This window comes from Vidua macroura, chromosome 11 (assembly GCF_024509145.1).
Source record: "Vidua macroura isolate BioBank_ID:100142 chromosome 11, ASM2450914v1, whole genome shotgun sequence".
Classification (NCBI taxonomy): Eukaryota; Metazoa; Chordata; class Aves; order Passeriformes; family Viduidae; genus Vidua; species Vidua macroura.
Window position 1 is genome coordinate 788,919 of NC_071581.1, and position 17,783 is coordinate 806,701.

At 51.3% G+C, this 17,783-nt stretch overlaps 1 protein-coding gene across 1 annotated transcript in view; it reads right to left on the minus strand.

Annotated features, from left to right (window-relative positions):
- Positions 1-11,702: 11,702 nt before the first annotated feature.
- The window catches only part of LOC128812983 (hydrocephalus-inducing protein-like), a 95,421-nt gene continuing 89,340 nt past the window's right edge, over positions 11,703-17,783 (minus strand). Inside the window, exons 33-41 of the mRNA XM_053987711.1 lie at positions 17,451-17,597; positions 16,124-16,363; positions 15,663-15,867; positions 15,019-15,186; positions 14,551-14,715; positions 13,353-13,483; positions 12,786-12,914; positions 12,309-12,513; positions 11,703-11,848 (exon numbers count right to left, since the gene is read on the minus strand). Coding sequence (XP_053843686.1) covers positions 11,703-11,848; positions 12,309-12,513; positions 12,786-12,914; positions 13,353-13,483; positions 14,551-14,715; positions 15,019-15,186; positions 15,663-15,867; positions 16,124-16,363; positions 17,451-17,597 — 1,536 coding nt within the window. The remainder of the gene's footprint in view (positions 11,849-12,308; positions 12,514-12,785; positions 12,915-13,352; positions 13,484-14,550; positions 14,716-15,018; positions 15,187-15,662; positions 15,868-16,123; positions 16,364-17,450; positions 17,598-17,783) is intronic.

Genomic DNA, 17,783 nt, shown 5'->3' on the forward strand with positions numbered 1-17,783 from the left:
GAGAGCGGACAGCTCCAGACGAAACATCCTGACCTTCACCAAAACAAATCATCCCAAGGACAGCCCGGAGAGGAGAAAAACCAGAAGCGCGCCTGGAATTTCTCGCCTGTGAGCTGCTGGACAGTAATCAGGATCATCCCCGGACCGACCTTGCGCTGACTCGGCTTTTGGTGAGATCGGTTGAGATTAAGAACATGGGGGGGGGATACTCCCAAGAGCAGATCCAAGTTTTGTCAGCCCTACAGAGGGTGGCATCCACACATCCTGTGGAGATGACTCCAAAAGAGCTAAAGGCTCTGTTGCTGTGGGTGCGGTGTAATTACCCGCACATAGAGACACATCTCTTGTTCGAACCAAATTTCTGGCAAGAGATCAATAGGCATTTGCATTATCTGGTCACAAAAAGAGATAAGAATGCCGCAAAACTTTTACCTTCCGCGAGAATAATGTTAGAGTCGTTTTCACAGCGCGGCAAGGAGTCTCTTGTTTTACACCAAATAGCTCAGGCTCCTGGAGGAGCACAGGGAGAATTGCCCAGCCAGCAGCTTGGGGCAGCTCTCTTCACCACAGATCAAGAGGAAGCAGAATCGCTTCCCGTGGAAAAGCAAGGGGACGATTTTCCAGCACGCCCAGGATCCCCGGATTCCCACAGGTCCTCAGATTCCCCTGAACCCCCAGAATCTCTAGGGTCCTCCGATGCAGAAACCCCTCAGTCGGTTGCAGATCAGCCGGGGACAGTTGTCACCCTCGGTGAGGGAGGAGATTGGGAATACCCCGAGTCTACACTCACAGAGGGGGGGGCTGCAGCAGCACAGGCTGGGGAAGGTGCAGATGGGAGTGCAGAACCCAGGGAGGAGGGGGAGCCGTCTCTCGCAGCAGCGGCGGCGGGCAGTTTGCAACAGCCCGCGGCGCCGGGGAGAGCGGGGGGGACTGTGAGGACAAAGGGGACCAGTGAGAAGGCGGGGGATGTGGGCGCGGCGGTCGTGCGTCCTGAGGGTCCCGTGACGCGTGCCATGGCGAGGGCCCGCGCTGCCGCAGCGGCAGCCGCCCGGCAGGCACAGGGTGAAGGCTCCCAAACCACAGCAGCGGCGTTGGCCAGGCAGCAGGCTGAGACAGAGCGAAAAGCTACGGCAGATGCTCGTCTCGCGGCAGTGGCAACGCGCATGCGTCTGGTGGAAAAGCGAAACCCAGAAGCCGGGGCGGGGGAGGGCACCTCGCGTGCGGCGGGCGCGACACGAGCACAGACGGGACGGAAGCGACGCGCTCGGGTTGTGGGCGTTGGCGCAGAGTCAGGAGAGGCATGTCCCAGTGATGGGCAGTATGGGGTGGATACATCAGAGCCGGAGTGGGATCGGGAAGGTGGCGACGTCAGTCTCGGGGAGGAGGAGAGCGCTCCCGAGATCGCGGCTGCGCTGGAAAAAGCAAGGAGGCGCGGCCAGGGTCGGGGCGGGAGCGTCCACACCCCCGTGGTGACGCAGGCGGGGATGGGGCGTGTCCAGGGTGCAAACGTTTGCCAGGGCACCGCCTCCACACCGTTCCCACGGCAATCGACTCATGCGCACTCAGCCTGTGCCCACAGCCAATCCCAGCCAGTCTCAGACATTGTAAAGCTGAAGCAGTTGATACAGCGAGAGTCGACATCCCAGACTGCGGGATTTGCAAGTGTAAATCAATTGTTGCAAGAATTGCACAGGGATTTATCAGAGATACAGATAGGGGAACAAACGTTCGAGTCTTTTGCAGTGCCGACCTCAGCCGGTCAGGCGACAACGCCACCCAGTGGCGGGACTGCAATATTGCAGGAGGTTTTGCCGGAGCCGGTTGCCCAAGCCATCGCGCCACCCAGTGGTGGGTCTGTAACATTGCAACACTTTTTTCCAGTTTTATATAAGAAGAAGTCTAGGGCGAGGAAGACTACACCTGCACGACAGCAGGAACCTCCGCTGATTCCAGAGCGACATGTGACTCAGGACACTCCTGCTGAGGCGCAGCAACAGGATGATACTGTATGTATTACTGCTTCGGAGGGTGTCCCAGTCTGGACAATTCCAACATTAAGGTCTGCTGATTCCTCACGTCAGGGAGAGTCAATCATAATATCAAAAGGAGTTGTTGAGTTTCTTTTACAGTATCTGACCACAGCCTTGGAGTCGCATTCAGAGCTGCTGACTCATCTTTCGAAAATTTCTCAAACAATACAGGGCAGCCGTGTGTTTTCCTCTGCAGCAGACGTTCCATTTTCATCCGCAATCACCCAGTCCTCATCCTTGCAGATGCCACAGATGTCGGTGAGTTCTGCTGCACCAAAGCCTCGATCACAACAAATAACTCCACTCTACAGGCAAGTACCCACAAAATTTCCAGTTCTACCGAACGCAAAGCTAGACTGGCAGGACATTCGAGCAGAATTAGAAAAGGAAAAAGGTTTATTGCAGGGCTCGGGAAACATCACGATGCCAGTGAGCTATGATGCTCAGGGACAAAACCCAAGGTGGGAACGCCTGGATCGTGGTGCGATCAAAGACTTAGCCAAAGCCATCCGAGACAACGGGTTGTCATCACCGTACTTCAAACAAATGTTGAAGAGCATCTTTGGTATGTATGATTTAACACCCTATGATCTTAAATATCTTGCAACATCAGTTCTTACAGACACCCAGGCTCTTGTATGGCAAAAGGCATGGAGGAGATCCCTGGAGGATCTGAGAGCCAGATACCAGGGCGGACCAAACGCGAACCTCACCGTGGCGCAGCTTGCTGGTGATCCTCCCGAAGACGACCCGATTCAACAAGCGGTGAGGCTCCCACGGAACGTGCTCAACGACATCAAGGAGGCGGCACGGAGAGCAATCCTACAGATTGCTCCGGCGGGAGTCCAGGACAACATCTACACGGAGATCAGGCAGGGTCCTTCGGAGCCATTCTCTTCATTTGTGGATCGTCTTTCCCAAGCAGTGGAACGACAGGTAGTCGAAGAGGGGGCGAAACCACATTTGATCAAAAGCCTTGCGTTTTCCAATGCCAACCCGGAATGCAGGCGGATCATCAGCCTGATGCCACATCAGGCCACCTTGGCAGACATAATAGAGGCATGCAGCAAGGTGGGGACACCACAACATGTAGCATCCATCGTGAAAGAAGAGTTAACAGAGCAGATTAAGAGCAGTGTCAAGGAGGTTCTTGCAGATTACACAAAGAACAGTGGCAACATAGGGAGGCGATGTTTTGGATGTGGGGCACAAGGACATATTAAAAAGAATTGCCCACAATTTGCAAAATTTAATAAATCATCAGATCTTTGTCCCCGATGCAGGAGAGGAAGGCATCTTGCGAGTGAATGCCATTCGCAGACAGATGTGGATGGAAGACCTCTACCGCATTCGGGAAACGGGAAAAAGAGCGCGAATCATCGCCAGCGCGCTCCGACACAAATCATGGCGGTGACACAAAACCAGCAGGAGCAATCCTCGGAGAAGAACAAGCAGATCCCCTCAGCAGAACAATCTCCAAGATCCCCAGCGACCCAGACTTGGTACCGCCCGGATTCCAATGTGTGCTGGCAACCACCAAATTGACGTGTTTTTTGGACAACAGCCACACAGTGATACCCACAGGTGTGACTGGGACTTCCTGGAAAAGGCAAGATTTTTTGATAATGGCCAGGGACAGAAGCAATATTCTTGGACTTGTTGTTTATCCATCCTTGATTTCAGCAAACTACAAAGAGGAGCTGATGGTCACGGCAAAAGCCCTTCAACCACCTTTGACAATTCCAAAAAATACACCGATAGCCCAGGCCATGGCTTTGCCGTCCCATGCAGAAAAACAAATTATGCCAGTGCTTGACAGGCAAGGCTTCTTTTCTAGTGATCAAGCGGAAGTACATGCATCCTGGGTGAAACATTTGAGCCGAGACCGACCCATCCTTACTTGTCGGTTGACTTGCAACGAAAAGACAGTCGTCATTACAGGAATGCTCGACACAGGGGCAGACGTCACAGTTATTTCATACGTTTTTTGGCCCCAGGAATGGGACTTGACCGTACCTTTGGGTTCTCTCGCAGGCATAGGAGGAAGTTCTCTATGCATGCAGAGTGAGAACGCAATCGTCGTCACAGGTCCAGGAAGAAAAACAGCAATCATTCGTCCTTTCATCGTGCAAAAACCCATTACAGTGTGGGGAAGAGACCTCTTAGCACAATGGGGACTGAGATTGGAATTGGATTTTTAACAGGGGTCACTGCGGCACTCACCACTTTGAAATTAACTTGGAAAACCAATGATCCTGTTTGGGTGGATCAGTGGCCCCTTGAACGAAAGAAATTGAGTGCGTTGAAAAAAGTTAGTCCAGGAACAGCTGCAGAAGGGACACATCAAACCAACAAATAGCCCATGGAATTCCCCAGTGTTTGTCATTCACAAGAAAACTTCAGGATCTTGGAGGCTGCTTCACGATCTCAGGAAGATCAACGAGGTCATCGAGGATATGGGGCCGCTCCAGCAAGGACTTCCATCTCTCTCAATGATCCCGAGAGATTGGTCGCTTGTCATCATCGATCTCAAAGACTGTTTTTTCAGCATTCCGCTTCATCCAGATGATGCTCCACGTTTTGCATTTTCCGTCCCAAGTTTTAACAGGGAGGAACCCCTGCAAAGGTACCATTGGACCGTTCTTCCACAAGGTCTCAAAAATTCTCCGACCATTTGCCAATGGTATGTGGCTCAAGCTTTGCATCCAGCGCGGGAGAAACATCCGAAAACAAAAATTGTTCATTACATGGACGATTTGCTCATCGCGGCACCAACAAAACCAGAATTGCAGAGAGTCCGCGATTGTGTGATCGCAGAAGTTCAAAAAGCAGGAATGGAAATTAGTGCCTCAAAAATACAAGAAATTGCGCCTTGGAAATATCTGGGATGGAAGATCACAAAGCAAACAATAAGGCCACAAAAACTGGAGATCAACACGAAAATCGCCAATCTGCAGGATTTACAACAGCTTTTGGGGGAGATCAACTGGATGAGACCGATCTTGGGAATCACAAATGATGACATTTCATCACTGCTCGATCTCCTGAGAGGAGACAATAACATCAAATCTCCCAGAACTCTCACACCTGAAGCACGGAAAGATCTTGAAAAGATCACGGACATGATTCAACACAGACAGGCACATCGTTTTGCAGAATCGCTGCCTTTCCACTTGGCAGTGTTGGGGGAAACAACACAACTGTATGGGTTGATTTTTCAATGGGATTCATCTCTAGGAGACCCTCTACTGATGATAGAGTGGGTTTTTTTAGCTTATAGGCCCTCAAAAACAATTCTCACAGATTTGGAGATGATGGCTCAGATCATCATCAAAGCAAGAACAAGGTTGCTGACAATGTCAGGCAGGGATTTCTCAATCATTCATTTACCTCTAAAGAAAGATTATTTTGAATGGGCAATGCAAAAATCACAAGATATCTCCATTGCGTTGTTAGGGTATCCAGGGGCTTGCACAGTTCATTTCCCACCTCACAGAATGCTAAATGCAAAAATAAGTTTTAGAGAAAAACCGAAAATAAGTCAGGAACCAGTGGAAGGTGTGACAGTGTTCACTGATGGTTCAGGGAAAACCCACAAATCAGTGATCACATGGCAAAACCCAAAAACAGAGGAATGGGAATCAGACATCAAGACAGTGCAGGGTTCACCACAAATTGTAGAATTGGCAGCAGTGGTCAGGGCTTTTCAGTTGTTTCCAGAACCTCTCAATCTGATCACAGACTCAGCATATGTTGCGAATGTGATCAAACGATTAGAGGGATCACTGTTGAAGCACACAGATAATGAAATCTTATATTCATATTTGTCATGCATGAGAACAATCCTAGAAAATAGGGAACACAAATACTTTGTTACACATATCAGGGCGCATTCCTCACTTCCAGGGTTTTTGGCAGAAGGGAATGCTCGCGCAGACAAGCTCACAATGCCCATCTTGCAGACATTGCCAGACATTTTTGAGCAAGCAAAATTGAGCCATGCATTCTTTCATCAAAATGCTCAAGCATTGATGGAATCCTTTCGCCTTTCAAAAAGCCAGGCGAAGGAAATCATCAGTGCTTGCCCAGATTGTCAACTTGTGCAGCCACCTGCATCCACAGGAGCGGTCAATCCAAGAGGATTGCAAAGTCTCCAGCTGTGGCAAACTGATGTCACAAAATACCCATCTTTTGGGCGGCTCAAAAACATCCATGTTTCAGTTGACACATTCTCAGGGGCAACATTTGCATCATTACATACAGGGGAAACCGCAGAACATGCCTGCAGACACTTTTTACAAGCATTTGCATCATTAGGGGTGCCACAAGAAATAAAAACAGATAATGGACCAACCTACAGAGGCAAAGTGCTTGACAGATTCTTAAAAAAATGGGGAGTCAAACACATTTTCGGTATTCCTCATTCTCCCACAGGTCAAGCAATCATTGAGAGAACACATCATACCCTGAAATCCCTTTTGGATAAACAGAAAAGGGGGGAGGCAGGTGCAACACCTTATATGCGGTTGAACAAAGCTCTGTATGTGTTGAATTTTTTAAATGGCTCTTTCTCAGAGCCCACTCCACCAATTATCAGGCACTTCACGAACAACACGCAAGCAAAGCTAAGGGAAAATCCTTTAGTTCTGATCCGAAACCCAGAGACAGGACAAATCGAAGGCCCATTCACATTAATCACTTGGGGCAAGGGTTTCGCTTGTGTCTCCACAGGGCGAGGGCTGAAGTGGGTGTCAGCAAGGCACGTGAAACCTTACCGGGTGCAGACGCAAGCGGACGCAGATCCAAGAACCAAAGACGCGGGCACGCAAACGAAGGCAGACAACGGCGCTGCAAACATCTCATCAGACAACGATTGACAACTCAGAGACTTGGGGTTCTTCTTGGGACTCGAGTGTCATTCGGGTGTTGCTGCACTGCAAGGTTTCTCGCAGAGAGTGAGGACATGGGCATGGGGTTCAGACAGATAGTGCTCATGTGCTTCATTCTTTTGCCTGTTGCCATGAGCAATAGGGCACATTTTCCCATGAGACAGCCAAAGGGAAATGTGTGGGAAACTTTGGCAAAGGCAGCAGGTCTGGACAGCATTTGCCTGACTCACTCAAGGCCAGGGAAACCATTCTCGACATGTTTGGTAGGTGTACCGGTGAAGGAATGGCCGATCCCAAAGAACATCCCTCCAAAGGTTCTGAAATCTTTTTCGGATCCTGTGGAAGGATGGCGTGTTTGGACACAGTTCCTTCCTGTGGCTCATTTCGAACCCCAGGAATTGGACATCTTTGGGTCAACAAGAATGAAATTTTGCATCATATTCAATCCATCAGGAGTGACAGAGACAGATAACCACACAATAGATGTCACTCCAAACCAGCTCTTTTACAGAAATGCATCATCCTGGTGCAATTACACCAAGATGATGAGCAAACTATCCCTCCAGAATCCAACCGTTTTACCAAAAGGAATTTTCTTGATTTGTGGGGACAGAATTTGGCCTGCTATCCCTGCAAAAATCAAGGGCGGTCCATGCAGCATTGGAGAACTCTCATTGATAACACCCAATTTGAAAATTTTGAGAGAACAGTCACACAGGAAAATAAGATCCATTGAACAATATGGCCCAAATTGTGATGATGAGGTTTATACCTGGAACAAGGCTCGGAGAATTGCAGTAGCAATTTTCTCACCTCAAGCAGCATCGGGGGTGGCCTTGACACAATTGGACCACATAGCGTGTTGGTTGAGCAAACACACTCGTGCCATTTCTTCTGCACTGAGCGACATGTTAACAGATCTCGACAGTGCGAGACAAGCAACGCTTCAGAATAGGGCGGCAATTGATTATTTGCTGCTATCACACGGACATGGGTGTGAAGAATTTGAGGGAATGTGCTGCATGAACTTGTCTGATCATTCGAAATCTATCCATGAAAACATAAAACAAATGCAAAATAGCATCAACAAATTGCAAAAGGTCACAGGATCATGGTGGGATGATTTCATCAACCTTTTTAGTCTCTCACCATTGTGGAGGGAGCTTTTGAAGATAGCATTTTATATTCTTACAGGGTTTCTAGTTCTCCTGCTTGTTCTGCCGTGCATTTTTCTATGCACTCGGCGGGTCATGGACAAAGTGGCAAGACAAGTCTTCTTGGTGCAAACAGGAGGGGGAGATGTCGGAACCCAAGGTGTCCCTCAGACACTCTTGGATGTTCTGGGCCCAGGGCAGAAGCCTCTGAGACCCTGGCAGGCAGCCAGGGACCCCTGTGGTCTTGAGCTTGACCCATGGAACAATTTACCAACCTTGCAGGAAGAACAAGAAATCACAAAAGTTTAGATATTATAATAGAAGTAGTCACAAGGTGAAAGGTAGGATTTTTGAGTGCTGTACAGGGGGGTTTTAGGCCTTGTACAGGGGGGTCTGAGGTTTGTACATGGGGGTCAGAGGTTCTAAGATGGAGGGATTTGGGCGTGCCCTGTCCTCCTTCTTTCTTCTTCCTATTCTCCATGTTCTTGGTGATGTTGGCACTCACAGATTGGTTTAGAGTAGAAAGTCACTGTTCAACATAGGTAGTAGGCATTGGGGAAAAACTATAAACACCTAATACGTAATGTGTGATATAAAAGATGGCACCAGCCCCTCGGGGAGGGGAGAAAGGAGACAGCCAGAGACGGGGACAGACAGAGTCAGGGACAATGTCAGGGAGTCTGTGTGCCTTGAGATAACATGCAATAAACTGCCTTGAGACCGGACGACTGAAGACTGCTGAGTCTTTCTTTGAAGGCACGGGTTGGAGGAGAGACTTCACCACCAGCCGGAGTCACCCCAATCCGGGGAAGGCTCCGACACCTGCAGACACAGGGCCCCATCACATCTTCACTACCTCTCCACCATGATCCTTTTCCATCCAACCTGTCCCCCATGTCCCCATCTAGCCTGGTCCCTGCCCTGGCACCACTGGAGCACCCACCAGACTGTCTTCCACAGCAGCACCTCCCGGTGCCACAATGGCGAAGGGCTCCACGCGCTCTGCAGAGGCCAGCCGCTCCTCTGGGTACTCGACTATGGAGAGCACAGCAGCAGGGGGCAGGGGAGGCCCGTCGGGATGCAGTCCCACATGTTGCAGCACCTAAAACAGAAGAGAAAACCCTGCTTATACTTCTGTCACCTTCATCCTCACAACTCCTTCTTTAAAGGCACTGAGCTTCTGACAAGGGGGTTTTTAATTTACATGAAGTACAAGTGCTTTGTTATGCCCAGTGGGGTGAGCAAGCTCCAGAGCAGAGTCAAGAGCTACAAGCAGGACCGGGAGAGAAACCTCCCAAGTGACTCAGCTGAAGAAAACAATGGCTGTGAGCTGCCCTGTCCTGGGGCCGTTTATGACTTCCAGGCTGGGAAACTCTGAACAGATGGGATACTTGTACACAGAGCACTCCCACTTCCTGCCCATCTGAGGGATGGTGATAACTTCCCCATCCACACAGATGATACAGAGTCATTGTGGAACATCATCAGGGACCTGGACAAGGCTCTGTGCCATTATCACACAATGCTCCAGGGCCCAAGACCACGACAAGCTCAAGATCTGAGCCTCGCAGGGTGTTACCTCGTCTTCCGTTGGCAGCGTCCCATCCCTCAGGATCTCCCTGATCGTGGCCTTTGGATCTGAGACCTGGATGTCCAGGCACGGCACCCCGACATGCTCGTCTCTGACTGCCCCCTCTGCAACTTTGCTTTCCATCTCCAGCTGAGATGACTGAAGACTCCTTCGGTCTCCACTTTTTTGTTCAGGCTTCTCCACCTTCTCCTCAGGCTTATTGGTCTTCTGACCTTTCTTTACAGGTGAAGACTGGGAGTTGTTTTCCTTTGGGATCACAGGTAACTGCATGGTACCCTGAACCCTGTCCCAGCAGGAGGAAAGCTCTGCAACATTCTGCTGTGATGACTCATAGATCTGAAACCTCAGGATCAAATTCTCCATCTCAGATAGGTCCTCTGGGATTTTGGTTTCCCCCTTCTTTGGGGCCTTTGGTTTCCCCTTCTGTGGGGCTTTGGGTTCCCCCTTCTCTGGGATTATGATTTTGCTCATCCTCGGGGCTTTGTATTTCCACTTCTCTGGGATTTTGGTTTCCTTCCTCTCTGGGGGTTTGGTTTCCTCCCTCTCTGGGGGTTTGGTTTCCTCCCTCTCTGGGGGTTTGGTTTCCTTCTTTTCTGGGATTTTGCTTTCCTTCTTCTCTGGGATTTTGGTTTTCCCCTTCTCTGGTTTTGGAGGTTGCTTCCCCACAGAGACACCTTTCTTTTCCTTCTTCCGCTTCTCTTCCTCCTTCTGCCTCTCTTCTTCCTTCCACCTCTCTTCCTCCTCTAAGGCTTTTGCCTCCTCCTCAAGCTTTTGAGCCAGCTGCTTCAGTTGCCTTCAGCAAACAAAATAGAAAACATGACTGAGAGTCACCACCAGACACTCGGGCTCACTAGCCCTCGCTGGCCCTGCACTTCATTCCTTGACCCTGAGGCCAGGCAGAACCGTGAGACCATTTCCCTGAATTTTCCTCAACCCACAGAGGTTGGGAACATCCCAAGTGAGGGGATTGGTGGAAGGGGACCTCCAGGACCAGCCAAACCTAAGCCTTGCCATCATAAGGTCTTGACTGTGCAACCTCCCTCTTAAGGCACAGCCAGACACCTCCAGCCCACTGCCAAAGGCTGATCCACCAGCTCTCTGCGCTGATGCCTGAAAATGCCCTTTGTCTCTTTGATTTCCCAGTTTAAAGCAGATCACAAATTGCTAACGTCTGCTTATCCCTCCTACAATTCTTACTCAGCTCATTCAGCCCCCTTCTCCCTGGGCATAGCCTGCTCCTTAATGAGACCAATCCTATCAGTCAGAAAGCAAAGGCTGCAGAAACTCCTCTCCTGCAGGACAGGCTCTTGTCAGCCAGATTTCCTGCTGGAACCTGCTGTGACTGAGGCAAACTAGTGCTGTCTGCCATGGAAGCTATTTGAAGCAGCCCCCTCCGTCTCCTCTCCATGAAACCAACTTCAGCCTGGGCTGAAGGAAGTCCTGATACACAGGCTTGCTTCAAGCAGCCTCCCCTCCCAGCTGCACACTTTGCCTGAGCTGGGCTGCCTTGCTGGAGCAGAGCTTCTCCTGTGCTTGCCTACTGCTGCAGCTGAAGGGGAGCCTGAAGGACGTGAGCTTTTATGGGTGGTGTCCCACCATAAGGAGAACCCTGGCAGATCGGCATTGCAAGGACTTCATCTGTGGCAGGACCAGGATCCAAACCAAGGTTTGGTCTGTGCCCCACACCTGCCCATACCACAGTCCCACTGTTTTGGTGAAGGGAGATGATGAAGAAGGTGCCAATCGACATCATGGACTTAAAGACACTTCTGCAGGCAGTGCCAAGGCAAGCCCAGAGCCCAGGTCCCTGCAGGCAGCATCTAAGCCAGGAGGGCTCACCACTAAAATAGAGAAGAAGGAACTTCTTCTCAACAGAAGAAGGTCCTTCTTCTCTTGGGAGCCAGGGAGCTAAGAGTGGCCATCCCTGTGTTGCTTCTGGCCTTTGCTATCCAACACCTCTGAGCTCAGAGTCCTTGGAGCAGGGAAGCCCTCCAGGGACAATGACCCACGGAAGAGCAGTAACCCATGGAAGGCTTACTCACCTCTTCCTCTGTATGCGCACCCATTCCAGGAATATTTTATCCACTTCTGCTTTCTTCTCCTCAGGGAGGGCGTCATACTCATCCTCAGTCATTTGCAATAAAAGTTTTCTCTTCCTCTCAATAGCTTTTTCCCACTGCAGTTCTTTATCACAAACCAGAGGAGAAACCATGAGTGACTGCAAACAGACCTGGGTGCTCTGGGTCAGCTGCAAGGATTCACAGCTTTTCCTGACCCAGCCTGTCATACCAGGAGATATTGGGGAGCTCATATCCCTGCTCCAAAATTCAGACAATCCCCCAAACTATGGCCAGGCAGTGAGGTCCTGGGCTTTGCCTGGCTTAAGTGCAACAAGGCTGAGGAGAGTTGTTTGTCACTGAGCTACAGTAGCTTGCACTTGTGCCCAAGCTTTTATGTCAGACATTAAGGTGAGTCTTAAAACCTCCGATCTCCTGCAACTCTGAGAGGAGTGCTGGTTACACTGAGGCAGAAGGTGGAAAGATTAATAAAAACATTTCTTACAAGCTCTGCTGCAAACCCAGATACACAGAGATAAGGTTGAGGGCTTGAGAAAGAAGATTTGAGAGGGATGGAGATATCTCACCTTTCTTCTCTCTTTCAGCTTCCTTCCTCTCTCTTTCAGCTTCAACCCTGGCTTTCCAAACAGCATAATCCTGATGCAGGTTCAATATGAAGATATGACGACGATTTTTGACAGCTTTGAGTACACAGAGAAGAGAAGATTCCAGGCTGCTTGCAAAGAGGCTTTCCAAGCCATCAAAGGCCACTCCCTTGTAGCAGTCTTTACACTGTGAATAAAGGGAAGAGCAAGTCAGCCATTGCACGCGGGGGGCTCGCAGCTGCACCGTAAACCCAGATGTCACCAGCTATCCTTGTTCCAAGAGCAGCTTGGATCTGTCCTTAGGCTCTGCCAACTAAGGTCAGCTGCAACTTGCCCCAGGGCTCCCTGCACACAGTCCAGGATCCTCCAGCAGCACGTACAGACCTCCTCCTCTCCGAGTTGTACGCCAGTGCTGTCTCTCCGGAGCAGGAATGTCTCCTTTTCCCCCACCCCACACACCTTCAGCCTCTCACTGAGGATGTCCACCAGCAGGTCCTCGGGCAGCACACAGCTCAAGCAGTTCAGCTCTTCCCCATGACTGCTGCTGATGTTCAGCTGCTGCGGCGCAGGAGCAGTGGAAACTGTGAACTGCAATGTGAGCCATTGTAAGGAAAAGAAACCACGGTGGAAAGCCCTGAACAACTCCCACTGCTGGGCTTGGAGCTGGGGCTCCTCCCTGGTGGAAACTAGAACAACCCTGCAGTGCAGGCTGCGGGCTCCAGGGGATGGTCCTGGAGGGCCCATGCCTTGGGCAGCAGACAATGCCTTGGGCTTGCAAGCCCCCAGTGCAGCCTCCCAGCACTTTGCTCACTGCCTGCAGCCACACTAGCCAGGACTGCACTTTGCCAGCAAACCATTGAGAGCCAGTGGAGCTGTCTGCCAGAGCACATTCCCAGCCCAAGTCACGGCACTATGGACCCACATACCAGGCCCTGGCTGGCACAGAGCCTCCACTGTAAGCAGCCCCTGCCCATCTCAAAGACAATGCAAAGGTCCCAGACATCAACCAGGGCAGATCATGTTTACCTTGGTGTCCTTTTTGTCGAGTTTGCTGCCTGGCTCCTTCTTCTTTTGTGCTGAAGGGGTCTTGCCTTTGGCATCCTTCTTGTTGATTTTTTCCCCAGAGGCTTCTTTATTCTTGGTCAGAGACTTTTCACCTGCACAGGGGACAGATGGCTCAGAGGGGCTTTGGAAAGCAAGCAGGCACCTTTCACTGCAATGGGCACAACCAGACTTTTCCCCAGTCTGCTGGGCACTGGGAGCACTGTTTCCCAGAAGCAGCTCCTTCCCTTCTTCTCTTACCAGCAGGTAAAGCACACCATCCCATATTTGATTTTAAAGCCAGCGCTGTGTCCCTCCTAACAACTGTGCACGCAGGCGACGCTGCTCGCACAGCAGTTCCCCTGCGGATCGAGCCAAAGATTCGTCCTCCAGGAGCATTGTTGCCATAAACTGCACCCATCCTGCATTCTCATGTGGAGACCTGCAGCCCTGCCCCACTTGCATCACCTGTCTCCACTGAAGCTAAATCCTCCTGTGGGAAAAGCCCAGCTGGGACCCAGACTCTTCTCCCTTCCACCAGCTCCCAACCCAGCCAGGTTCAAAACTGAGCAATGCAAAACTTCCCCCTGCACCGAGCCAGGTCTGGCCTCACCCTGCAGAGCTCAGGGTACCAACTGCCCAGGAAGTTTCGTAGAAGTCTCCAGTCTCACATAGAGAACAGCCCAACATGCAGGAGCTGTGTAACCTGACAGTGGGCATAGGTAAATCTCTGGAGAAAAGAGCTCATCTGGAGCATGTCTCTCATTGGAAATTCCTCTGGGAGGCTGTCCTTCCCTTCCTCTCGTTTGCGAGGTTACACTCATAGTCAGTCCTCTTGTGCTTAATGAGCCACTTCAGAAGGTTTTTTCCTTGTGCATGAGGAGCAAGCTCAATTCAGCTTTGAGGAAATATAAAATATTTGGGAAGGAGACAGGCATGCTTCACCACCCCTAGAAAAACGAACATGTGCCCAGAATGGCAGCAAAGGGGGCTCTAAAAGAACCTCTGACTGAGCCCTTCCAATTGATTTCCTTTTTTTGTTTTGTTAGGCTAGCCAGTGATGCACTTCAGCCATGTTCCCCTAAGAGACCCAAGGACTGAAAAACTGCTGCTCTGAGTAAGCAGAAGTGGACAGTCATGGTGGGTTTCTCAAGCACTGGCTCTGGGTCCTTGCCAGCATTACCTTTGTCTTTGTCTTTTGTCTCCATGGCAGCCTTGGTGCAGAGCTCCCGGGCACAGAGCCCTGCTGGGCTCCCATCGTTGGCCATGGCCTCTTTCACCACGGTGTCAATGGACACGTAAGCAGCATCATAATACTGACACAGGCCTGCTGCTATCTCTGTCTTTCCTGAGAGAGAGAGGGGGACTGCTTGGTGACACTGGCACAGGAGGCACTACAGGGACTACAGGCCCTGGAAAAATCTCCAACAAGATTTCAAAGTTAAAAGGGCAGTGGGACAGCAAGTGTCCCTCCAGGGGAGGCCATGGGGGAGGCAGCTGCAGCGTGGGTACAAGCTCTGAAGTCTAGAGCCAAGAGGATCATCTCCATGTCCTGTTCAGCTGAGGAGTTTGCCTTAAGCACCATGGCCCACCAGGATGCGTTCCTCCTGCTTGCCCCTCTCCCTGCAGCCCTGGGATGCAGCTGACATACCTGTCCGGGGTGGCCCATGGAGGATGACAACAATCCCTCTGTGCTGCTGCGCTTCACGCCTCTCTGAAGACGGGTCAATGCCCAGGTGGCGCATGACAGCCCGAGAGATGGGACTGCCAGTCACTTTCAGCATGGACTCAGGACAGAATGTGAGAGTCCTGCGATGTGCTGCAGTGCAAACCAGGGGGAAAAGTCAGCCTCCTGCCGACATTTGATCCTCACCATCCTCCCCATCTCCTCAGATCCCAGGAAAGGAGACTTGGTGAAAGCAAGATGAGCTTGTTCTTTTGTTGCTAGGAAGGTGCAAATATAAAAGAGCCAGTGATATTAGACCTAGTCCTGCTGGCTGAGGAACTGCTCCAGTCCTAGTCTTTGTGGCTAAGGGACACAAGGGAATATCCTGATTATTTCCCCAGTCTATAGCAGGCAGATAGGAGCTTGCTTTGTCTACACTCAGGGTTGGTAGAGGATGCCACAGCCCTTCAGCCAAGAGTTCCTCCACCAAGCTGGGGAACAGGCAGCTGCTAAAAGCATGGGCTTGCCCTGGAGAGCAAGGTGACAGAGAGTTCAGGGTGTATGGGCTGGAGTCCCAGCTGTGACCACAGTCAAAACAGACACCGCCAAACCCTCACTGTTTTTCTGACCTGGTGCTGCCTTGCCCTTGGCCTTGGCCTCAGCCTCAGCCCTGGCCTTGGCCTCTGCCATGGCCTTCAGCTCTGCCTGTTGAGCCTTCGGCCTCCTCTGTGCTTCATGGTCCTCCAGCACCTCTGGGGGCAGCGTCTCACCCACGGCACGTGGAGGCATAAAAAACCACTTTTGATACTCGGACCCCACTGCCATCCGCAGGATCTGTGTGTGTAGGGAAGAGAAGCCATATGCAAGATTCCTTTTCTTGCCTTTCATCACACAGACTCAACAAACCCATTTTCTGTCTCCTCCCTTCCTCCCAACAACATGAACTCTTTAGTTTAGGTCCTCCCACAGCATGTCAGCAGAGTTGGCTTTGCCCTGGGATTGCCTCCATCTCCCTGGCACAAGCCTGGGAATGCTGCAGTGCTGTGAAGCTTGGGCAGCATGCACGTGGGGACCAGATCTGCCTTCTCACCTTCTCCTCCTCAAGGTACTGCTCATCAAAATCCAGGGAGTAAAACTCAATGGGGAAGTTGCATGGGTTCTTCACCACCACTGTGGCCTCCAGCCCATCACTGTCCACCAGCATCCATCCCATCTTTAGTGCTGGGGGGCTGAACTCCAACCGTGGCTCCAGACCTTCTCCTGAGAGGTGCAGCTTTAAGTGACTGCTGCTCCCACAAATGTTAAGCTCCAGCTCATTCCTGTAAGAGCTCTGAAAAGAGGAAAGTGCAGAAAACACATCCATGAAGTCCCAGGTGACAGGACCCCAAATACCACAATGCTTGCCCCAAGGTCAGGGTGTTATCAGTCCCTCCAAGGTGAATGGAAACCAGATATTTACTTCTGCTAGGGACTACAGCATCTGTAGTAGTCTGGGTCTGAGTAACTGGGATGAATCCTGGTGTGCACTGTAACTGGGTATTTGGTAGCAGATGGATGTACGACGGACTGTCAGGTGTTTTCACCTGGTCACGCAGGAGTGCAACGCTCATGGGAAGGGCCCTCGGGGTTACAGTGTCCAGACACAGTCCTGGCACTGCTGCATCAGGCAAACACCAGCTCCAGGAGAGAGGCAAATGAGCTCTCGCTGGCTAGAAATAAGGCTCATCTTCTCTGCTTAGTGCTCGGCTCTGGTCAAAGCCAGACAGAAGATGGTTACATCTCTTGAGCAATTAAAAGATCCCTGGGACTGTTTGTGGGCACAGAAGCACTTGTGTCCATGCTGGTACACACTGCCAGTTTCCGAGACCCAGCGGTCACAGGTAAACTACTTTTGGGAATGCTCCATCCTTTAAGTTGAATCTCCAGCTGCATGGCAATGTGCAGGCAGGCCAGAGCCCCAGGGACTGCTGGCAGCACACCACTATAGGAGACTGTCCTGCCATGCCCAGGAAGGTGTGTGGTGGCTGTTTTGTCTGTCAGTCCTGCAGCAGGATGAGCCCAGACTGGCCATTCCAGGATTATCCTCTGTGAGTGGGCAGCTGCTCTGCACCGAGTGTTGCAGCTGCAAACACAGCCAGGCAAGGGGGAGGCTGAGGGGAGCTGGACACATCCCCCCCATGTGCTGAGGGGCAGCCTCAGAGCCCTGGTGCTCTCTGTACAAGCTCCCTGCGGGCATTTCAAGCACATCTCATGGGAGTGCTCTGTGTGCTGAACTGAGCCACGCAGAGTACGGGGCTTGCAGAAAGCTCCCTGTGAAGGCAGAGCTCATACCACCTCTGCACCTCTGCACCACACTCTCAGGCCCTCATTTCCAGATAGCCAGACAGGCTTCCTGGGCTGACACCTGCCAATCTCACCTCCGCCTCGGGTGTAAACTGGATTTGCAAGTTCTGCCACTTTCCTGCACCAAGGGTTCCTTTGGAGGGCGTCACTTCAAAGGGACAGGGCTCATCCTCCAGCGCCTGCCGCTTCTGACGTACTGTCATGTATTTGAGGTGATTGTTCTGGGCACAGAAACCAATTGTGTGAGGTCTCCTCGTGCTCTGAGACACTGCTACGGTGCTGAGAGCACCCACAGCCAAACCAAGTGTGGCCCCAAAGCCCAGAGCTGGAGGGAAGCCCTGTAGACAGGGCAAGCAGATAGGGAACTACTGTTGTCAGAGGAGGAGGAATGGGTGAAGATGGCAGAA